This window comes from Myodes glareolus, chromosome 14 (assembly GCF_982192425.1).
Source record: "Myodes glareolus chromosome 14, mMyoGla1.1, whole genome shotgun sequence".
In the NCBI taxonomy this organism is placed as follows: Eukaryota; Metazoa; Chordata; class Mammalia; order Rodentia; family Cricetidae; genus Myodes; species Myodes glareolus.
The window spans coordinates 40,875,811-40,899,131 of record NC_142039.1 but is presented as its reverse complement, the minus strand read 5'-3'; the positions used below and the strand labels follow the sequence as shown (position 1 = coordinate 40,899,131).

The window sequence follows — 23,321 nt, the reverse complement described above, 5'->3', positions numbered from 1 at the left end:
GTCCATGGTTATTCTTCTCTCAATCTTTATTCTTCCTTGTTCTCTCTTGTTCCCTGTTCTACATGTTACAAACATTCTCATATATATATATATGATATATATATATATCCTTAAAACCAGCAATTCCCCAGCCCTAGCAGGTTCCAGGGTTGGATTCTTTTGCCCTATAGAAAATCAGATAAGGGTCTCTCTCTCTCTCTCTCTCTCTCTCTCTCTCTCTCTCTCTCTCACACACACACACACACACACACACACACACACACACACACACACATCTATGGGAGTGGCTAGCACACATCAAGTGAACTCCTAATGGAGAAAGTTAAGAAAGGAATTAAATCATCAGGGGATTCTAGAGGGGAAGGTTAGCACTCCATGTTACATTTTTAGAGGGTTAGAAGGAGCCAAAGGGTTTATTTTCAGTAAAATTATGAATAGGGCACTGATAGCTTAAATCAGTATGCCACTTCTTTTCTCCCAGTATGCATAGAGGCTACCAGGCAACCAGGCAACCTATCTAAACAGTCAGGGAGAAGCTGATGGCTCTGGATCAGATAAGCACATACACCAAATGCTGTAGTTTCAATGGGCCGATGTCTGGAGTTAGACTTACTGCCCCAGCCCTCTAAATTGTGAGTTCCAGGTTATGCAGTTATCAACGTTATGTTCGTGGGTGTTGTGGGTCTTCCTCTGGGTTGCAGACAATTATCTCTTTTGCTGTCCTTGTGAGTAAAACACAGCCATAAATTTCCTGAACTAAAGTCATCAGTAAACCGAGGTGAAGGTGAGTGTAAGGAGTTAAGAGTCTTTTGAGTGAGGTAAAACCAGAGCAGCAACTTGGGCAGGTAGTAATTCTATGTCCTTGGAGATCATATCTTAAATGAGATAGTCTATGCCTGGACCCTAAGCACTGACCGAATACCCGCTGGTAAAGATAATTGCAGAAAGGTGGATCTCTGCGTTTACATAGGGGAAAGAAACTGTTCTCAACTATGGGAATTAATTCCCAAATATGCAACAGAAAGAGAGTCAGCTACAGCAAAAATTCTACGCAAAGGACAGCCACTTTATTCAGAAAGCAATAATGCCAAAAAGTCTTGTCTTTTGGTTTAGCCTTCATCAGATCTCTTGGTTCTGGTAAGTCCCTAGTGACAAGATGGCTGAGCAGTTACTGTAAGATGTTGCAGCTTGTAGCGGTTTTCCAGAGAGCAGCCACCAAATGTGTTTTCCTGCTCCCCTCCCCTCCTGTCTTCTCTCAGCTTCTTCAAGTTGTTACAATTTGTTTTGAGGGCTTCTTTTGTCTTAAATGAACAAAGCGCTATCTATTTATTACCTGGCAATCTGAAATGTTTTGTGGGGGGTTTTATTACTATTAATTAAAAAATATTGTTCTTCAGCTGAAGGAAAGGAAAAGCTCTTCAATTACATTGAATTTTTAAAATCAACCCAGAAATATCTCCCTGCAAGGGTCTGAATTGCTCTACAAGAAGCCTTTGGAGTAAGATGGAAGACTAGGAGACTAAGTTCTTGACAGAAACTTTTAAAACAAGCAGAAAGTATGAAAAAACAAGCTTTCTAAAGAGCAGAAAGTAGAGTCTAAATGGCCTGTGGCTAGTGGCAGGTGGGCTGCCACTCTTCATGAGAGACACTGAAGGAGGAGCTGGATGGGCAGAGATGTATTTGAAGAACTAATGCTGAAAACTTCTCAAATTTGACAAAACTCATGAATATTCACATCCAAGAATCTCAACAAACTCCAAGCAGGATAAGATAAAAAGCTACAAGATCCATTACAATCAAACCCCAAAGGGCAAATATAAAGACAGAATTTTAAAAGCAGCAAAAGAGAAGCAATTAATTTAGTAAAACATATTCTTCAATGATATTAATAGCCAATTTCTCTTCAGAAGTGACAGAGGTGAGAAGGCAGAGAGAAGACGTGTGTAAAGTACTAAAGGCGGGAAAGTGCCAACCAGGAGTGAATTTAGCAAACGGGTCAGAGCAAGACGACTCAGCAAGTAAAAGGACTTGCTGTTAATGTTACAACCTGAGTTTGACTTCGAGGGCCCATAAGGTGGAAGGAGAGAACAAACTCTTGCAAATTGTCTTCGGTGGCATGCTTACACACACACACACACACACACACACACACACACACACACACATACACACACACACCCCACTACATATTAAAACAATTTTTAAAAGAAGGTATCTAGCAAAGCTTTCAGAGGATCCTGGGACTTATATCCCTTCCTGTGGTATTGGAGAGCAGGGTGGGGGAGGCTGAGATTAGTACGAGACCCACATGGAAAACTTAAAAGGGAAAAAGATAACCAGCAGGAGAGCTTTCAAAACAGATTTAAATTTTCTCCACTTAGGAAGAACCAATTCCAAAATAAATTCTGGATGTTGACAGGCAGAAGTGTGAAACTAGATCCCTTTCTGTCACCAGATACATAGAGTCACAACAGAGTTTTAAGAGTTAAATTAGAAGAGTTATGTGGAAGACCCGAAACTACGAAGTACTAGAGAAAACACTGGAAACACTTCCAGATACAGGAACAGGCAGACTTATAAGAACCCACAAGCAGAGATTAAAAAAAAAAAAGCAAAAGTAAACAAATAGTATTATGTTAAATTAAGAGTCTTCTTCACAATGAAGGAAATCTTTAGCTGAAGAGACACTGCAGTATGGAAGGAAAACAACTGCAAATGATTCATTTGGTCACTACCCTTAATATATAAGAAAATCAAATCACTCAACAGCAAAACCAACAAACCCAAATTCCTATTTTATTTTTTAATTTAATTTTTTTGAAAATGGGTTTCTCTGTAGCTTTGGGGCCTGTCCTGAAACTAGCTCTTTTAGACCAGGTTGGTCTTGAACTCACAGATATCTGCCTGCCTTTGCCTCCCAAATGCTGGAATTAAAATGTGAGCCACCACTGCCCAGCTCCAAATTCTTATTTTAAAATGAGCAAATGGAGGCTGGAGAGATGGTTCAGCCATTAAAGGATAGGCTTACAACCAAAAATAAAATGAGCAAATTGGGGTTGGAGAAATGACTCATACTGTTCTTCCAGAGGACCCAACCTAGTAAAGCAGAACCTTTTATAGAAGGTTTTTTTTTTCTTGCTTCATTTATTTACTTATTTATTTTATTGTTTTTGTTGTCTCAAGATAAATTTTCTCTGTGTATCCCTGGCTGTCCTGGAACTACCTCTGTAGCCCAGAAATCAGAATATCTGTCTGCCTCTGCCTCCCGGGTGCTGGGATTAAAGGCATGCGCCACCACACTCAGGGTTTCGTTTCTTTGTCTCCCATACATGGTAATACATAATTTTATTGGTTACTGAGATTCTGAAAATGACTTATTTTGAGGAAGAAAGGGTTACTAGGAGTGTAGCAAGGACACATAAGCATTTTGGCAGTAATTATGGTGTGGTGGTCTCCTTGTCCTTCCCCCTAAGACTTCTGGGAAGACTTCCTAAGTAAAGATAAGGTTGCAGGGAGGATGTGGTGCAACTTACATAAATTCAAGGTCATTGCTCATTCTGTGTGGCTATTTTCTGTTTTCTTTTCTCTGGCTCCTCAGAGGCCCCTAGTACACATACATCATGGAACAAGATGAAATGTATATGGGAATAAAGACTAATAGTCTATAGCACACTGGAGCAGATCCAATTTACAATTTGCTACATATTGTATGCCCGTATTGGGCTGAGGTGCTTCTCAGACCTGAGAGGGCTATGGGAACACGAAGAGATTCCCATAGAGTGGAAGCACTCAGTCATAATTCCCAGACACAGGAGGAAGGACAAGTTGGACTGCTCAGATTACAGGGGCATCAGTTTGTTGTGGCATAGCAGCAGGATCTTCTCCATTATCCTGCAAAGGATCAAGGGCAGAACAGAGGAAATCCAAGCAGAGGCCCAGTGAGAATTTCGAGCTAATAGGAGCACAATAGATCAGATCTTCACTTTGAGAGAACTGGCAGAAAAGTACAAAGAATCTAGAAATTATTTGTATGTCTGTTGCATCAACTTCAGGAAGACATTCAATAGCATCTGTAGGAAAGGACTTTGGGAAACAATGAGGTACCCGAGAAAATCATGATACTGGACAACACCTATAAAGATACTTTTGCATCAGTCAAAGTCTGTGGGGAACTAAGTGATCAGTTTAAGACAATCACAGGAGTGGTGCAGGGATGTGTCCTCTCACCACTACTCTTTAATATATTCCTGGAATTAATAATAGCAACAGCCCTGGGCAGACCGCGCTGGGTTGCCGCTGCCGCTGCCGCCATCGTGCCAGCCCCACGGGTCTTGGTGAGGTGGGTGACTCTCCAGGATGGGAGACAAGCCAATTTGGGAGCAGATTGGATCCAGCTTTATTCAGCATTACTACCAATTATTTGATAACGACAGAACCCAACTAGGCGCAATTTACATTGATGCATCATGCCTTACGTGGGAAGGACAGCAGTTCCAGGGGAAAGCTGCCATTGTGGAGTTGTCTAGACTTCCGTTCCAGAAAATCCAGCATAGTATCACGGCGCAGGACCATCAGCCTACACCAGATAGCTGTATCATCAGTATGGTTGTAGGCCAGCTCAAGGCCGATGAAGATCCCATCATGGGTTTCCACCAGATGTTTCTATTAAAGAACATCAATGACGCTTGGGTTTGCACCAATGACATGTTCAGGCTTGCCCTGCACAACTTCGGCTGACCTCCTGGCCAGACGCTCACGCTGTTTCCTCCTCCCTCCTCTTCCCAATACTATCTCATTCCTCCAGATGCTCCAAATATCATACACAAATGAGCAGGGTCGAGGTGGGAGTGGGTGCAGTGCGCTTCTTTTACCACGGTGTTGTGCATGATGTTTGGATGCTAGACTAGTTGCATCTGACAGGAGACGTTTGTGTTGTACCAGCGCATGCCTTGGAAAGACTTAAGTAATGCAAAAGATTGTCGGTTTTTGTTTTATTTCGTTTTTTAATCTACTGACAAGTTGCTCTAGTAACCCAAAGAAGTGAAGGAGAAAGCAGCTGCCTCACCACCCAGATATTGATTTGTTCAGATGTTTCAATGCCTCATGATACAATAAAACCACAAAAGTTTTCAAAAAAAAAATAGCAACAGCCCTGGAGCATGAGGAGATGGACGTGCAGATAGGTGGTGGCCCAAAACGCTGGATAGACAGACAGCATAAAGGAAGACTGTGGAACCTCAGGTATGACAGTAACACAAGCATCTAGGACTGCCCAAGATAGGAACAACTGGAGAACTGCTATAAATGGGCTGACAATGCATGCTTAAGCATAAATGATAAATGAATGACATATTGTACATAGAACTAGAAGAGAGGTATTCAAAAGGTTCAGCACAAAGAAAAGATGCACTCAAAAAGACAAAAAAGTTGCTATTATAGGGTGACTCCATTTAATTCTTTATTATGTATACATGAACATACCAGAGTCCCTTCCCCCCCAATAATCCCAGTGGCAGAACTCGTGACTCCTTTGGGAGCTTTGTCCAGCAAAGCCCCATAGACCACTAAACGGTACAAGCTATTGCCATTGCTCTTGGGTAGCCTCCAGAACTTGATGGTAGGATGCTATTGCTGAAAATACCACTTGATTCATAGAATATGGCAAATTTAAGCTTGTATAGACCTGGAAACCTCATTTCTCTGGCTAAATTTCATAGTACTGGATGATGCTATTTAAGCTTCCAGAGGAGAAAAATGATTACATTAATACCCAGCTATTTGAACCCTGCAAGTTCCAATAATGACTGGATTGACAAGACATGTCTACTGGTGCAGTAGTGGGATGAACACCATGGAAATAACTAACCACTGATTGGTTTTAAATCCAGTTCCACAGGATGAAACCCATAATTGGCACCATCACTGGGCAAAGAACCTATGGCTAGACAGGTCATAGGCCCTAGAGGAAAACCTACTGCTATTATATTGTTAAATTGATATAGCACTAATGACTTATTGTTATACATCAATGCACCTCTCTGCCCTCATCTGAGAAGCCTCTACTTTGCAATAGACGGTGATTAACAAAGTAACAATGGTCAAGGTCTATAGAGAAGAATAGATCTCAGAATTCTCATCCCTAAAGAGAACATGTATGTGGTCTGGGCAGGAATGGCAGAGGAAGCTTCCTGCTTCCCAGAATACTCCCGTTCTCTTTGCTCCATCTCTACTTCCTGTCTGGTTTTCCCGCCTATACTTCCTGCCTGGCCAATCAGCATTTATTTAAAATATGATTGACAGAATACAGATAATTCTCCCACACTTTCCTGCAAAGCTCATTGTGAAATAGAATCTGGAAGGAATGTTAGAGAGAGAGAGTGTCAGTGAAAAATTACAAGGAAACATTATCTTCTGGATACAGTAGAATACCTGAGCATATGAACTCATAATGGTTGAAACAGCATGATGTACAAAACCCACACATGCCCTAGACAGATCAAATCCCAGCATGGAGAACAGGGTGGGGCATACAACCTCATTCCTAGCCATGGAACTATTAGTGATTGTTAGTGTTGGGAGAGTCAGTTTAAGAGTAAAGACCCTGGTGAGTCATCTATGTTGTAGTAAAAGACCACCATCTAAGGACATAAGGGCAGCACAAATTTGTTTTGAGGATTTTTTTTTTTAAAAAAAATAGGACACAAAGTTGGACGTCTATGCTTTAGAAAACATGTTTTTAAAAGGCACTTTTGTGGTTTGAATGAGAACTGTCTCTCCTAGGTTCCCATAGTCCATTTGGTCTCATTTGCTGGTACTGTTGGGAGGATTAGAAGGTTCAGTCTTGCTGCAGGAAGTACATCACTGAGAGTAGGTTTTAAGGTTAAAAAGCATCATCTATTTCCAGTATGCTCTCTCTGCTTCAAGCTCACAGTTCAAGGTGTGAGCTTCAAGGGGCATGGGGGATACATGTTCTTTTTAGGGCTGACCATTCTGAAGGCTCTTATTCTCTGTGACTGTGCCTATCATACCACAAGCACTACCTGAGGGCTGTGGTTCTTCATTGGAGCAAGAGTTTAAGTTCACCTCTCAGCATTCAACAACACAACACATTTCTCTATGTGCTGTATACACTCCCTGCAGAACAAATCGACTCTATAGTATTATATAAAACAAGTGTTTTTGACTTAGTATGAAAATTTATAATTAGAAATAAGCTACTACTTTGAGATTAAAAAAATACAATAATTGGGACTGAAGAGAAGTATTTGCTGCTCTTGCAGAGGACTTAGTTTCATTCCCAATACCTACATCATGTAGCTCATGACCTCCTGTAATTCCCACTCCAGATTCGACGTCCTCTTCTAGATTCTAAGGTATCTGCACCCACACGTGTACATATCCCCACACAGGAATGCACACACATGTATATGTAATTAGAATTTTAAGGTTTTTAAAAAATCGAAGATAAATTTAGTTTATAAAAACTAGAATGAAAAATTTTTCTTTTTCTTTCTTTACTTTTGGTGTTAAACATGGTGGGCAAGCACTTAACACTGGGCCACATCTCAAACTTTCGGTTGAATTCTTAGGATACCTCCTTATTTCTTACAAATTATATTCTTGATGTCCAATGTATTTCAAAATAATACTTCCTTAGTCTATAGCTATAAAGTTCCATAATTTTTCCAAATAGTTTTTCCCAAAATAAAGATTATACTCCAACAATGGCTACTCCATTAGAAATGTGAGCATTCTCCTACTCAGATATGACAGGAGCTTCTCGGAAGCTAAGAGTTTCTCTAATGAAATGATTCTACCTACTACACTTACTCACTGTTGAGCTAACGGACGACAGTCTCTTCCTTTATGACCATCTTTACTTAAAAAAATGTTCTCTTCTCTTAAAATGTCATTGTCTGAAATTATACTCTTGGATATATATGAAGCAATAGCAGTCCAACAAAACTGATAAAAAATACTTCACACTTACACAAGTTGTCTGTGAGCCAGCAAAAATTACTGGTTAACAAAGGCCTTCTCACTGCTAGGATTACAAGCACCACTGTGCCTGACTTTTACACAGGTACTGGGGACCCACATTCAGGTTATCTTAGCTGTGGTGGTTTGAATACTTAGTCCCCAGTTGGCTGAACTTTTTGGGAAGGTTTATGAAGTGTGAACTTGCTGGAGAGGTATGTGTGACTGGGAGGGGGGCTTTGAGGTTTCAAAAGACTCTTGTGATTCCCAGTTAGCTCTCTCTGACTTGTGGTTGTGGATTAAGATGTGAGCTATCATGGAGTCACACCTCTGATACTGCAAACCAAATTAAACTTTCTTTTATAAGTTGCCCTGGTCATGGTATGCTGTCACAGCAATAGAAAAGTAACCAGAACAGAACCAGAGAGTGGGCTATTGCTGTGACAGACCTGACCATGTGGTTTTCCTGAAGTAAGGTGGCAGAATTTGGGATTTTGAACTAGAAAGGCAGTTACACTCTGTAACCAGAACTTAATGGGCCATCATAGCAGGAAACTGGAAGACAGCAGTGCTGAGAGCTATGCAGACTGTGGAAACTAAAAAACTAAGCTCGAGAGGTTTCAGAGAGGAAGAATATTAGTAACTGGGCTAAAGATCTTTCTTGTGATATTTTGGCAAAGAATGTGGTTGGTTGCCTTCTGCCCTTCTACAATGGTTATGGCTACCACCTACACATCCATCATTAAGTACAATACCCCAATGTAAATGCAGGAGACTAGTTAATTTCTCATAGTATAGTGAAGACAAAAATAGAGTTTTTCAGAACAAATGTTTATTTAAAAATTAAAGGTAAACAAAACAATAAAGCATAGAGGAGTACATGGACAGAATATACTTTATTTTCATTTGGTCTGAAATCTTGAAAAAGTTATTCTAACTACTTACCTGAGGTAGATTTGGGTTGGCACTGCTTCAAGGGAACCTCCATCCATCCCAGAAGTTACCTTCTAGCTTTGGTTACAGGCTCCCAAGTGGTCCTCTCCAACCTCAGGTTACGCTACGTAATACCAACACCTTCTCACCATAGTTAACAAGCCTCAGGCCTGCTTTACATCCTCAAAGTTCTGTTTGAGGAATGGTCCACTGTTAGTTTATTTAGAGACTACAGACAATTTCCAGTGAGACAGGCTGAAGGAAGGGTAAGTCACCAACCTACTAATGTTTTAAGCTTTGTCTCTTTCTCCATGGTCTCTTTACTGATTAATAAGCAGTCACAATGACTAATTTATTTTTTACTGCCACTGTCATATATCCAATATTATTTTAAGTATCACAATTATCAAACTTTTGCTAGTAATAAGCATGATATTCCTCAAGAAAAAAAATACATATCTAGTGTGTGTTTATCACAATGGATAAATTTTCATAGTACTAAAGTTATTTGTAAAAACTACTAGAACATGTCTGATTAAAACTGACACAACCTGTTTCTTAAAAGGAAAAACACTGGAACCAGATTCTTTACTGAGTTAAATTCACTGGCCTTAAGATTATGATTATCAACAACTATCAGGTTAAGAGGTTACAGCCAGCCGAATGTAAGGTATTACCAGATCACTTGCATGAATTGAAACACTAATACCCCATGGAATACAAATTACAACAAAACTAGAGGACTATAATTAGCAAGAAAATAATACTCTACAGAGTCCCAAATACTACAGGAACTTGAAATAGTTGAATTAAAGGTCTTTTAAATAAAAAACAATGAGAAGTGAACATAAGATGCTTGGGTCATGAGCTATCCAAGGAATGATAAAGACAATCAACTACCCTACTGTACTGCAAACAAATGTTATCCTTAAACCTCAGGTGAATCTGCCAACCACTTTTCTAACATTTATAGTCCTGCATTTCAAGCCAAGAATATACCTTATATTGTGTTGACTGCAATCCTTTCCCTGGGATTAAACTGTATTTTTCTTTCCTTGACAGAACTGGAATAAATGAAAAAAATGTGTCATTATGAAGCTTAATTTGCTGCAAGCATCAGGATAATAGAATGAAGAAGAACATGAGCTTTGGAGTCAGGACCCTCGAAATCTGTGTCCAGTTCCTCTATTAAAAATGCTTCATTGTCTCTCCTCTGCTTTCTCTGGTTTACAACTTTCCCCTATTTCTTCTGCTCTGAGCCAGTTGATACAGTATCAATCACTGAGATGTAGTAAGTCACAAAAAGCTGGATACTATAACATGATCATAACCAGTATCCAGGAATTGGTTGTTTGGGCTTGAAAAGAAATGAACCTCTAAATCTGAAATTTCAAGGACCAGTGATAACTCAAAAAAAAAAATACTTTAGGGACAATTTTGGACCATTTTGTGGGCAGATCTCAACACTAAGAGCTGAGTACTCTGCTTTTTGCTGAGGTTGATTATGCAAAGGGGAAACAACTGAGAATTTTAACCCATACTAAGTACTCCCTAGCTTCTTAGTTCTTTTCATATCCTGCTAGCAACACGCCATTCCCATTCTAGATAAGACTTTAAAAAGAAAGGAAGCAAAAATCAAAAGCACGTCTTTCTTAGAACAATAACCCATGCCCTACCTTATACACAAGATTACAATCCTTTTCTTTATTGAATTTATGAGTTTTTAAGAGTGAAACTAGAGCAATCATTAAGTGGTTCAGACAAAAGAAAAGTGTCTTTACCTGAGTTACCCTTCAGATCCATGCTGACCTGTCCCAGCTCCTCCAGAACAAGCTTCTGGGTCACTAAGACACTGTTCCCTCCCATACAACTCTATTTAGTTCTTTATAACTATAAGAGCTTTCTCATACATAGCATATATACAGATTCTCACCCACAACTAGATCTCTCGCTGGAGCAACTCCTCCGTAGAACCGGTTCTCTGGGGCCCGATTAGATGAAAGCTTCTAGCTTCTTAGACACAAAGCATTTATGCGTTTTTCACTGATGTGAGTTCCCTGATACACCCCCAAGAGCTGAAAATTAACAAGCTTTTCTCAGTCAGACATGTATCTTTCTTCTGATTTTTGTTTAGGTGGATACAAACCCAAGAAAGACTCTCCAATAAATGTTTCTGCCACACTCAAGACAAATATCCATTTATACCAGTATGGCTTCTCTGATGGGTAAGAGAGTCAGAATTCTGTCAGAAGATTTTCCTGCAATTTCTGGGGTTTCTCCCCAAGGCGTACATATTATTCAAACTACTGCTGACACAGAGCATTTAAATGGCTGCTCTCTGGTGTGAATTCTCTTGTAACGGTGATGGTTTAACATTGCTGGAGATTTCCCATACTGCACATGTAAGGCTTCCTATCTGTATGAACCTTCTTGGGTGGGAGGTTTCTCAAAACCCAAAGCATTTGTGGAGTTCTTCGCAAATGTGGCTAATAATGGTGTCCTAATAGGGCCAATCTCTGCATAAAGCTTTTGTTACAGTTCCAAAGACTGTAGACTCTCTCTCTGGTCCCCAATGAAGTCTGAGGTCTGAGGTAAATCTGAAATTCACCTAGGAGTCTTTCTCTTAATGAATTCTGATGTGTAAATCCCCTTTTTAAGGTAATGTGACGTCTTGTCAAGACATCCGTGAGGTTTCTGATGCACGAGAGCTGAGATCAAGTCCTTTTTCACCCACATTACAGATGTATTCCTCACCGATGTGCACCGTCTGATGCTGAAGGGCCGAGCTATGATGAAAGCTTTTATCACATACGCTGTATTTATAATGCAGCTCCTCTGTTTGAGTCCTCATTTTCTGCTGGGCAACAAAGTCCACACCTAGGAAGAATCCGCTCTCACACATAGACCACTGATGTGGTTTCTCTTCCATGTGAATCCTCTGATGTACAATAAGGTCTGAGCTACAGTTGAAGCTTTTCTCATATTCAAGGCATTTGAAAGTATGAGTGTGAGTTGCCTGGTGCCTAATTAGGTTGGCACTCCGAGTAAAACTTCTCATACACTCCAAGCATTTATATGGTTTCTCTCCAGTATGGACTCTCTGATGTACAATAAGGTCTGATTTCTGGCCAAAGCACTTCTCACAGGCACCACACTTGTACGGCTTCTCCCCGGTATGAACTCTTTTATGTACAATGAAGGCTGAACGGTGTCGATAACTTTTCTCACATTTACTGCATTTGTAGGGTCTTTCACCAGTATGAGTCCTTTGGTGGCTAATAAGATCCGATTTCCCACTAAAAGCTTTTTCACATTCCAGACACTTAAATGGCTTCTCACCTGTGTGAGTTCTTCGGTGCCTTATGAGATTTGTACTTCGACTGAAGCATTTATCACACTCATTACACAGATAAGGTTTTTCACCTGTATGGCTTCGCTGGTGGACAAGCAGATCAGAGCTCTGACCAAAATTCTTGCCACAGATGTCACAGGTATAAAACTTTTTACCTGCATGTGTTCTCTGGTGTCCTGAAAGGGCTAAGTGGTGCCAAAAGCTCTTCTCACATTTGCTGCACTTATAAGGTTTCTCGTAATTATGAATCCTCTGGTGCAGAATAAGATCTGAACTTTGGATGAAGGTTTTCTCACACATATCACATCTGTAAGATTTCTCCCCAGTATATGTTTTCTCACACATACGTGCTAAGTTTTCACAAAAATTTTGTTCACGGTCAAGGCACTGACAAATTTGATTATCTATTTGAGTAATCTCATGAACATGAATATAAATCTTTTTCCCCTTCTGAGGGCATACATGGTATATTTTCCTTTTTTGAGTTCTCTGGTTACATCTCTCATCTGAAGTGTACATTTTCTATGGTTCTCTCCTAAGTGGTTTTCCATTGGTCTTCTTGACCCCTGTTTTCATAGTCACTTTACTGGTAACTTCAAAAACATATCTGTTTCAAGCCTTTCATTCATTAGCAGCTTGCGATTACAAATTTCCAGCATCATATAATTAATTTCTTACGTGGAACCTCCAAACCTATGAGACAAAGTAGAAATATTATTTATATCTCTATCACTAAGAAGTCTAAAAGAAAAAATCACTGCAGGAAAGACTGATAGAAACTTTTTCTTGGGATGGGAGAAATGACTCGGTGGATAAAGGCGCTTGTTGCCAAACCTGATGACCTGAGTTCTACTCCCATAATCAATCTACACGGTAGAGGTTGAGAACTCACTGTCTTCCAACATCCACTCTGGTACCATGTAGCAACACGCACCTCCTTCACACTGAATAAATGGAAAGGAAAGGAAAGGGGAAAGGAAAGGAAAGGAAAGGAAAGGAAAGGAAAGGAAAGGAAAGGAAAGGAAAGGAAAGGAAAGGAAAAAGGAAAGGAAAGGAGAAAAGAAGGGAGGGAGGGAAGGCTGAAGGGAGGGAAGGAGGTAGGTGGAAGAGAGAAGAGAGGAAAAGAAAGGAGGGGAGGAGGAGTAAACTGTATATTCTGCATGATTCCTTATCCAGAATGCCTGGGAACAAAATGTTCTGGATCTGAGATTTTTAAATACCTGCATATACATAACGAGCTGCCCTGGAGATGGGATGCATATCTACACAACACTTATTCATGTTTCATAGCCAACTTATTTGGTCCTTCACATTTGTTGTTGTGTGTAGTCTTTTTCACGCAGCACCACCATCTTTTATTTGGTAATATAAATATGACTTTTCAACTTACTATATTAAGAAAGTGAAAGTAAACAAGGAGAATAAGAATAAAGCACACACATCAGTGCAAATGACACCCTTCCTTGTGTTCCTGCCACCACCTAGCAAGCCTGTAGGTGTGCTAAAGCAGGGCCTGCTTCCATCTCTCACCAAGGAGGACAAGTTGCTGCTGCTCAACCCATAAACTTTCATCTTTGTATGGGACTCCCACCTGCTTCCTTCACATCTGCATCCTGATTGCAGTTCTACAGCCACTCTCCTGCATTATCAATTTATTCCTTTCTACTGGGTCATTCTCATTAGTAAACAGGCTATCCTTTCTCTTCTTTAAGAAAAAAAAAAGGCACAACCAACAAGCAAAATTCCTTAATGATCTCAGCCTCAAACTAGTCTTCCCATTCTGTTTCCTTTATATTAGAACTTACCAAAAGAAAAATCACCCACTATCTGCCTCCAAATCTTGTCTTTTAAGGTTTCTAGAACATATTCCAATTAGACATTTGACCCTTAACTTCTACCCAAATTCCTTTAGAAACCTGCAAACATCAAGGAAATCTGAACCCTAGTTCCCAGCTTAAGTCACTTCTGTGTTCTTCCCCTACTTTGGTCACCCGGGTCTTTGCCACAGTTCAAGCAAGCCAGAAGTATTTCCATTTCAGGGTCTTAATGTCCTTTGTCTCTCTCTGTCCCTCTCTGTCTCTCTGTCTCTCTCCCTCTCTGTCCCTCTCTCTCCCCACCCCCCTTGCTTAAGGACTTTTCCTCCTCTAGATGTCTTCAATGCTTCTCCTTTCCCTCACTTAAATCTTTGCTCAATTGTTACATACACCCAGTGGGGCCTTTTCTAATCACCTTATTCTCCACCTCGACTTACATAACACCCTTTCCATCCTTTCTTTTTTATTTTTCTCCACTGAATGTGAACCCTAATAGACAAGATCCTCCATACATATTTCCATTATTGTTTAGTTTGTTAACTGCTGTTTAACACCTAGGACAATGCCTGGCACACGTGAAGTTCTCAAACTCACAACAGACCTTCTTATTTGGCATCTATAGGCGACTGTATAACCTATGAATCATTTACTGCTCACTATACATCCATTTTTCTAGGGAGAATGTCACAAAGCTCAAGTATCTAAGAATGGACTGGAGCCTACATAAAAGTTTATAAATGAAAACAGTATCAAAACTGGCTGAAAATGGTATGTAGTAAATGTAAATGCTCACCAAATTCAGCACACTGATAAATAAAATGGAGCAGAACTCAGATATCACACCAAAGGGATCTCAAAGGCACAGTAGGGTTATTCTTACCCCCTGCTAAGATAATGCATGACTTCCTACTGTATCAATTTACTAACTCCAGATTTCTAATTTTCACTCAGCATTTGATAGTATCCTAGGGTGTGTGAATATACCCATTAAGTGAATCCTTGTTAGACAATAGAATATCCACCCTTGTCACATAAGCAGATACTTCTCTATGTATTTCTTACCAACATGGTGAATCAGAGTTCACCTTGTTGACCCACGCATGGTGGGTATCAAAAGGTTGCAGGTCTGCCTGGCGGAAGGAAGCTGCACCAAATACTGACTGCCTTGTAGGAAACAGTTACCAGAAAAACCACTAATGTCTTGAGCAGAGAGCATGCTTTGTCCCTGTCACAATCAACCCTCAAATCCTAAAACCACCAGAGAACATTATTCCTACCTTATGAGGCTGCATTTACAGAAATGAGTTCCTAGAATCTGTCTAGAATCTACTCTTGCCTTCCAGTCAAAGGAAGTAAACAAAGCCTGCCTTACACTGACAATAAACTCTCAACTCATCCAAAAACCTGAAGGGTTACCTTGCAATCTCTTCTGTTTTGTACCTCACAATCAAGGTATCAAAAATTTGTTGGCTCCAATTCAAAATTCATAAATCCATATCCAACCACTTCTCACCAATTTCTGCTGCTACCAATCTGGTTCAAACCACTCTTCCTTTTCCTGTGGAGTATTATAACTTAGCTGGTTGTTATAGGCCAAACTGTGTGTCACTTCTAATCCCTACCTTCTTAGAATGTGATACATTTGACCACATGATCTTTAAGAATGACTAAAGCTAGAATGAGGACGGCCCTGACTCAAGTGGACCAATGTTCTAACAAGAGAGTAGGATACCAGAGTTAGCAAAGATGCACACCCAGAGAGTGAGGACTGTAAGGGCATGGGGAGAAAGGAGCTGTGTGCTCCAAGCAAACCACCAATACACATAATAAAATAATTAAAAGAAAAAAAAAGAAATAAAATTCCCCCCTTAGCTGACAAACTAAAGAGGCTAACACATCACAAAGATGGACCCTAATCTGGTGAAAGAGTGGTCTAAAGATTGAATAAACTGTCGCTTACACAGAATCTAGACAAACGAGAAACAGCATTCACTGTCTGGTCTTGAGGAAATCAAAATTAAAAAACAGTTTTCTGTAAAACACAAGGACAAAACAAATTTTATGCTAGGTCATTTATACACAAAGGACTTAACAGTGAGTAAACATTTTCCTTAGAAAGGGCTAATGAGAGCAGGGTAGTAGTGGCCCATGCCTATAATCCCAGCGCTTGGTAGGCAGAGGCAGAATCCAGATCTCTGTGAGTTTAAGACCAGCTTGGTCTACAGAGCTACTGCCAGGACAGGCGCCAAAGCTACACAGAGAAACCCTGTCTCAAACACCGCCCCCAAGAAAGGGGGAGGGACTGATGGGGGTTGGAGACATATTCAGCTGCATGTGCTGCTCACCCAGAGGACCCAGGCTCAATCCCAGCATAGTGTCTAACACCCATCTTTCTGTAACTCCAGTTCCAAAGTATCCAACAACCTCATCTGGTCTCTTGTGTTGTAGGAGGCCGCTTGTTTGGTTTTTGATCGCCCACATTCCCAAAATAATCACACAGAAACCGTATTAATTAAATCACTGTTTGGCCAGTCACTTAAACACACTGCTAACTAGATTTTACATCTAGAATTAACCCATTTTTATTATTTTATATTTTACCATGATGCTTGTGGCCTACCAGCAAGGTTTTAACTAGCAGTTCGCATTTCTTCCCCCTCTGCCGTCTCCCCAACTCTGGCTTCTGTCTCCCAGAATTCGGTTTAGTGTCCCCTCCCCCTGTGTTGTGCCCCCCCCACAGCTCTGTTCTGTCTTGCTATAGGCCAAAGCAGTTTCTTTATTCATTAACCAATAAAAATAACACATATAGAAGGACTTCACACACCACTCTTGGGCACTGGGCATGCATATACAGTACACAAACATACCTGCTGGCAAAACACTCATATACGTGAAATGAAATCTCAAGAAAGATTAAAAAAAAAAAAAAAAGCACATGAATTTTCTTTTGGAATCTCACTGACCCAACTCAGAGCATAACTATAGGTGTAGAACTACTTGAAGTGAAACAATTAAATAATTACATAGATATAAACTTCTTAGGTCAAATACTGAGAAATAACAAATTGAAGGAAATAATGAAAATAAACTAGGAAATCAATGAACTAGAAAACAGAAAAAATACTGGAAAAAAAAAAGATTTCTTTTATGTGTGTAACTGTTTTGTTCGCCTGTATATCTGCATGTATGTATATGAAACAGTGCATGCCTGATCAGAAAAGGGCATGAGAAGATCCCCTAAAACTATGAGCCACCATGTGGGTACTTGGACTAGAACCTGGCTGGGTCTTCTGCAAGGGCAATAAATGCTCTTAACTACTGACTCATCTCTCTATATCCAATAAGCTTAGTTATAAATCAAAATACTAGTACTATGTCTAGCCTGAGGACAGAAGCGTTTGATCCTGGCTGCTTGGAAAGGGGGGGGGGGGATGAAGAAAGAGAATCATAAAAATTGAACAGGTTCAAAGCCAATCACAGCAGTTTAGTGACACATCTTAGTGAGGTGTGAGTCTTTTGAAATCTCAATACCAATTCTCAGTGGCATACCTCCTCCAGGAAAGTGCTTGCTAATCCTTTCCAAACAGTTTCATCAACTAGGGACAAGTATTCAAATATATGAGCCTGTGGGGGCCACTGTCATTCAAACCATACACCACAAATGTGCAGTGCCCAAAGAGGCCAGAAAAATGTACCAGAGTCCCTGGAACTGGAGTTACAGACAGCTGTTAGCTACAATCGGTACTGGAACCTAAATTTAGGTCCTCTGCAAATGCACTTAACAACTGAGATATCTCTCCACCTCCACTTGTAAATTTTTTGCTTTTCAAGATAGGGTCTCTCTGTGTAGCCCTGGCTGTCCTCAAACTCAGAAATCCATCTGCTGCTGTCTTCTAACTGCTGGGATTAAAGGTCAGCACCGTCACCACCTAGTATTTATTTTTAAAAATTTTAAAGTGCAAACAGCTGCTATATTTTGTGTAAGAAAGTAGAAATTTAAAAAACTGTACAAATATTTATGATTTAGCAAAAAAATAAATTTAGAAAAACAAGAAATGACTGTACTTGATCATCACAACATAGGTGAAAATGGGATCAAAAGTTAGGAAGACAGAATTCATATGACTGAAATAGGAAGAGTCATATTTCTCTAAGAACACACTTCTGCATACATATACATTCAACAGAAAAAAAAAACGGGTGGTCTGGGACAGGGCTCTGTAGTGCGGCGTGCATGGGACTCTAGGCTCTATCACTAGCACTGCCAAGGAAGCAAAGCTTAGGGGAGCTACAAAGTGACACATAAAAGCAAACGGCAGCTGAGTATGGTGGCTCACACCTTAGCTTTAGAACCTGGGGGCTGAGGCAGAGGAACTGTCACAAGTCTGAGGCTACACTGGGCTATAAAATTCTAAGCCTGCTTGGCTTACAAAGTAAGACCCTGTTTCAAAACAAACCAAAAGACAGTTTGTTTCAAACAAATAACATGATCACCCAAAAGAAGGGAAATGGAAAAAGTAACTCTGACACAGTAAGAGACTATATTAACTCAAGCTAAAGATAATAAAATAATAAGCAATTACTATTTTTACTTTCTTTCACTTTTTTAGAAATAGGCTCACTATGTAGCTCAGGCAGGTCTTAAACTCTGACCCCTCAGATCCCTGAGTACTGAGATTAAAGGCCCACACAGCCTTCCAAACTGCAGGGAATTACTGAGTTTTAGAGGGTTTTCCTCATAGTACATACCAACTGATGTGTCTACCGGAGTGGAATAATGAAACACAGATTCCCCACAGTCACAGGGGGAAGTTACAAGTACAAAAGAACAAGATAGAAATAAACTTGTATCGTAGTTAGATGGAACTGAAGGGCAGAATGAGGTCACAGTTTGTACTTATAGAGAAAACAGACGTGTGTGCACATAAAAACGTGTTTTTATCCTAATACTGTCAGTTGTCACGTTATAGAAATGCAATCCCAGCAATAATGTACTTAGTGAACATTGAGATTCTGGGTTCTAGACACCATTCGTCCCTGAAAGGAATCAGGAGACATGTTAGATATGAGTTTTCAAACCAGCCTAAAATTAATATTCATGTTGAACCAAAATGTAGACATGTTCAAACAGAAATGTGATTTGCTGGTTTATTTGTTTGTTTATTTATTTATTTATTAACTGTCTTGTGGTAATGGGGATTGAACCCAAGGCCTGCAAAACACTTTTACACAGTACCATTGAGCAATATACCCTATACTTTTTGCATTTTGAGAAAGGTTTTCCCTAGGTCACCTAAACTAGCTTTGTAACTTGCAACCCTACAGTCAACTCTTTAACTGAGCTTTCTCACAGCTTGGAAAATGGACCAGATTGTCTCATTCAGCTACTAATCCAAAGTGTCACAACTGCCCTCAATTGCCAAGATGTGTGGTGCACAAGGAAAACAAACAAAACAAAACAAACAAAAATATTTAAAACCAGAAAACAATTTTCCTGTGCAAACAAAATACAATCTGGCTGTCGAACTTCAAAAGACCATGACACTTCCCATGTTTGAAATGTGGTTTCTTACCATTTATCTAGAATAAAATCCAAGGTTTTTACTGCCCTCCATAATATGGAATTTCTGCCATCTTCATCCTCACAGGACCTCAGAAAGTTAACACTGTTTCTTCTGCCTACACTGCTGTTCGTTCATGAAGAGTTCTCCACTGTGTGAGTCACTGTGAGACTGAAATTTACCTCAAAAAGTAGCATACCTTGATTACCTTCTCTGAAAGACTTCATACCACCTTACTGCTCAACATCACTATCCAACTTTACCATATGTATTTTATGTACGTTCCCTTGTTTGTTTCTCCTACTATATCATAACATCGACTAAAGTTAAGACATTGTCTTTTGGTTACTGCAATTTCTTATCTGTTCCATTTAGACTATATCTGCTAAACAAAACAAAACCAAAAACCCATAAATAAACAAGTATCAGAATAAAAAAAGGACTATCACTACCCTTGGGTCTCCAACAATACAAGCTAAGTTGTCCATCTGGCAAACACAAACACATCCTCCGAATCTTAACTCCAGGTTGCTGTCTCTAAAATGCTTTTCTTACCCCCTCCTAGGAAGGAGCAACTTTTCTCTTTTCATGAGCAACATCAGACCATTTCATAAGCAAAGAGCAAACAAAAGTTCAAATATACAAAGTGAGCAACAGAACTTCAGAGCTCAAGAGTTTTTTCAGTTAAAGGACATACGGGACAATCACACAGTAAATATTTAAACTATTATCTGAAAACCCACACTTGCTGTATAGCCCTAGACCATGGATTGTCTCACTTATTTTCATTGTTTACATGGGTTATGGACATGTAATCCTCCCAAGACCAATGTAAAATCAACTATCAACACCAATGTCTGCATCTTACAGACAGGACACTTGTTTCTATTGGTAGTTATGCAAGACGTAACAGGTAGTTAAGTAACAGAGCCAGGGTTTCAATATCCATCCTCTCCCACAGCCTGCCCGAGCGTTGGGCACAGTGCCTTCTTTGTATGGCAAATCAAAAGAGGGACAACCGTTGCACGCCTACTGTGAACATACACACGCTTGCTGGAAAAGTAAAGTGTACTCTAACTGGTATGACAGGGTCTGGTCTTATCACCACTATGTTAGCAATAAAGCCATTTCTTTTCCTCAAGTATGTTTTAACCTCTTTCTTATCCCATCCCTACTTCAAAATTCACTTATATAAAACCAGATATATACCACTTACCATAACAAGAACTCAATGACTTTTTCTTTTGGCTCCACCAGGTTTCTAATCCAGAACTACTCATAATATTCAATTCTTCCCTCTCCTAGAGGAAAAAGCAACAATGTTGAACAGGGTTGCAGAGCTTACAAATTTTTACAGCAAGTCATTTAAGTATTGTCCCATGCACTCTCCAATCCTTCAGCCATATTTTTCTTCTTCTCATGTTTGCTTATACTAGTTCCTTCTGCCAGAAGCAGTTCCTTTCTGACATGCGCTACAAAAAATAACAAGAAATTTTCGGAGAAACTTTAACTTTACAACAAAACCCTAGGCCTTGTCTTCCTCCTGTTACTTCTTTTTGTTTGTTATCATTTATTTTTTGCTATTAAGACAGGGTCTCATGTAGCTCAGGCGGGCCTCAAACTCGCTAGGCAGCTGAGGCTGGCTTTGATTTCCCTATCCTCCTGCCTCCAACTCACAAACGCTGAGGTGACTGATAGGTACAGTATTATTTCAACTTCTGAGATCAAGGATTCATTCTTCGCACACTAAAACTCCAGGAATATGATACATGAATGCAAGATTACTTATAATCAAGGCCCCTAAAAATGACTATGTAATGCTCTGACCAAGCAGATTCTGCAAACAGATTCCTCGGCAGTTTAACTAATCTCCGCCCTTAAGACTGTGGGGGGGGGGGGAGGGACCTCCCAACGCCCCTGGCTCTCTCGACATTCAGGAAGCCTACAGACTGCCTCCAAGCCCGGCTTCATTGCTACCGCCATGACAGTCCTACGGGCTCTCCTGCCAACTTTTCGTTGACTGTGCTCCTGACATCAGAGGCGTGGCACCCGGTCCCCGATCCCCGCATCGCCAAAGGCCGCGCTGCCCGGCCGCCAGCTTACCCGGCCGCCCTGGGCGGCACTTCCGGCGTTTGGACCCTGCAGCCGGGGCTTCCGGGTCGCGCACGCTGCGGCAGCGGGTTCGGTCCCAGCGTCTGTCAGGGAGAGAGGGTGAGGCCGAGAGGCCGAGAGGCCAAGGGGTCAGCAAGCCCTTGGCAAGGCACCATCCAGGCTCACCCGGCCACCCGCGCTACTGGGCCATACACGAGAGCTCGCAACAGCTAGGACGCGGCGGCGTAGTCCCGCCTCCAGGCACGTAACCATCCCTCATAGGGCGTCACCGCGGCTCTGAGCCAATAGGCGCTGAGCCTCCGGAAATGAGCGGAGCCTGAGTGCGCCTGCGCTCTGGCGCTCTCGGAGCGGCCGCTCCAGCTTTTAGCCCCTGGAATGCAAGACTTGGGAGCTGGCCTGGCTGTGCTCCTCGCGGAACTGCAACCACGCCCCACGTTATTTTATTTCCCCACAGGTCTTCATAGCAGGAGCCGGAAGTAAGGTCCCAAGGATAGATGCTGCGGACCCAGACTTACACACCGGAGAAGTAGAGACTTCCAAGGCGCTGCGGAGCTGTCGCTCACGCAAGCCTTAGACAGAGAGGGATGAGAGGCTTTGAAAGGGAGCAGCGGCATGGCCTTGCTGCGTGGAGGAAGCGGCGAGGAAATAGTACCGTTGAAAGAATTTCGGTTTATTCTGACTGAGATTCTAGGCTAGAGAACTGAGATATAAAAAACGAAAATGAGCGTTAAATATCCTCTTAACTTGAAGGGGGGAAAAAGTATGTAGGCCGGCGAGATGGCTCACTGTGGAAGTGAGGAGCGGCCAGTGTTTACTGCTCAAATCTAGACAACTCAGTTCAATCCTTGGACCCCGTGTAAAAGGCTGACTCCCCAAAAGTTGTCGTCTGCCACGCACACACAATAATAAATATATAATATAGCACACATATCTCCACAGACCTACATACATGTATATATAAAAAAATCCCTCGCAGAGGAAGATGAATACTAGAATTCTCTGGTCTGGCAAAGGATTTGGATTGGCTGAAATTCTAGAATTAGGGACTGAGGATGGCAGTTTTGTGTTCTGGAGTCACTAATTCCTATTTTCGGAATGCAGCTTGTTTGTTTTAAACGAAAATTTCTAAGGCAAAAGTGTCTTATTACAGTTATTCTAACATTTAAATGTTTTTCTTAGCCTTGTTTATTTTATGTGTATGAGTGTTTTGCTAGCATATATACACACACACATACATACATGTATATGTATGTGCACCACCTGCATGCCTGGTGCTCTCGGAGTGCATCAGATTCCCTAGAACTGAAATCATGCATGGTTTGTGAGCTGCTGTGTAGCTGCTGACTGGAAGGCAGAGCAGGACAAGAACAGGGGCCTTTACTGTGATCTCTCTAGCCCTCATTCTAATATTTCAATAACTTATTATCGTTTTTGAGTGTGATATGTTCCAAACACAATTCTAATCACTTCGTGGAAGTGGGCTGTGTATGACTGCAGTAGGAAGAAAGGTACACAAGCGACTGCAGGAGGGAAGGTATTCTAAAGAAGAGACACTGTGTCACTCCCTTCAGC

The 23,321-nt window shown here is 40.8% G+C and overlaps 1 protein-coding gene and 1 pseudogene across 4 annotated transcripts; one reads left to right on the top strand and one right to left on the bottom strand.

Annotated features, from left to right (window-relative positions):
* The first annotated feature begins 4,281 nt into the window (after positions 1 to 4,281).
* Positions 4,282 to 4,974, top strand: LOC148119834 (nuclear transport factor 2 pseudogene; annotated as a pseudogene).
* Positions 4,975 to 8,787: 3,813 nt separating this feature from the next.
* Znf322 (zinc finger protein 322) lies at positions 8,788 to 21,978 on the bottom strand. 4 transcript variants are annotated; one of them, XR_015005093.2, is made up of 5 exons: positions 21,741 to 21,977; positions 20,854 to 20,938; positions 10,844 to 12,955; positions 9,910 to 9,974; positions 8,788 to 9,101 (listed from the first exon to the last, which is right to left on the bottom strand). XR_015005093.2 is itself a non-coding variant. In XM_085699290.2 (3 exons), the coding sequence occupies exon 3, from the start codon at positions 12,779 to 12,781 to the stop codon at positions 11,585 to 11,587; it is 1,197 nt and encodes a 398-aa protein (XP_085555416.2). In that variant the 5' UTR covers positions 12,782 to 12,955; positions 20,854 to 20,938; positions 21,741 to 21,978; the 3' UTR covers positions 8,788 to 11,584. The 4 variants fall into 4 exon arrangements, 1 of the variants encoding a protein (XP_085555416.2); XR_015005092.2 differs by having other exon boundaries at positions 9,910 to 12,955; XR_015005091.2 differs by having other exon boundaries at positions 8,788 to 9,974.
* Between the last annotated feature and the right edge of the window lie 1,343 nt (positions 21,979 to 23,321).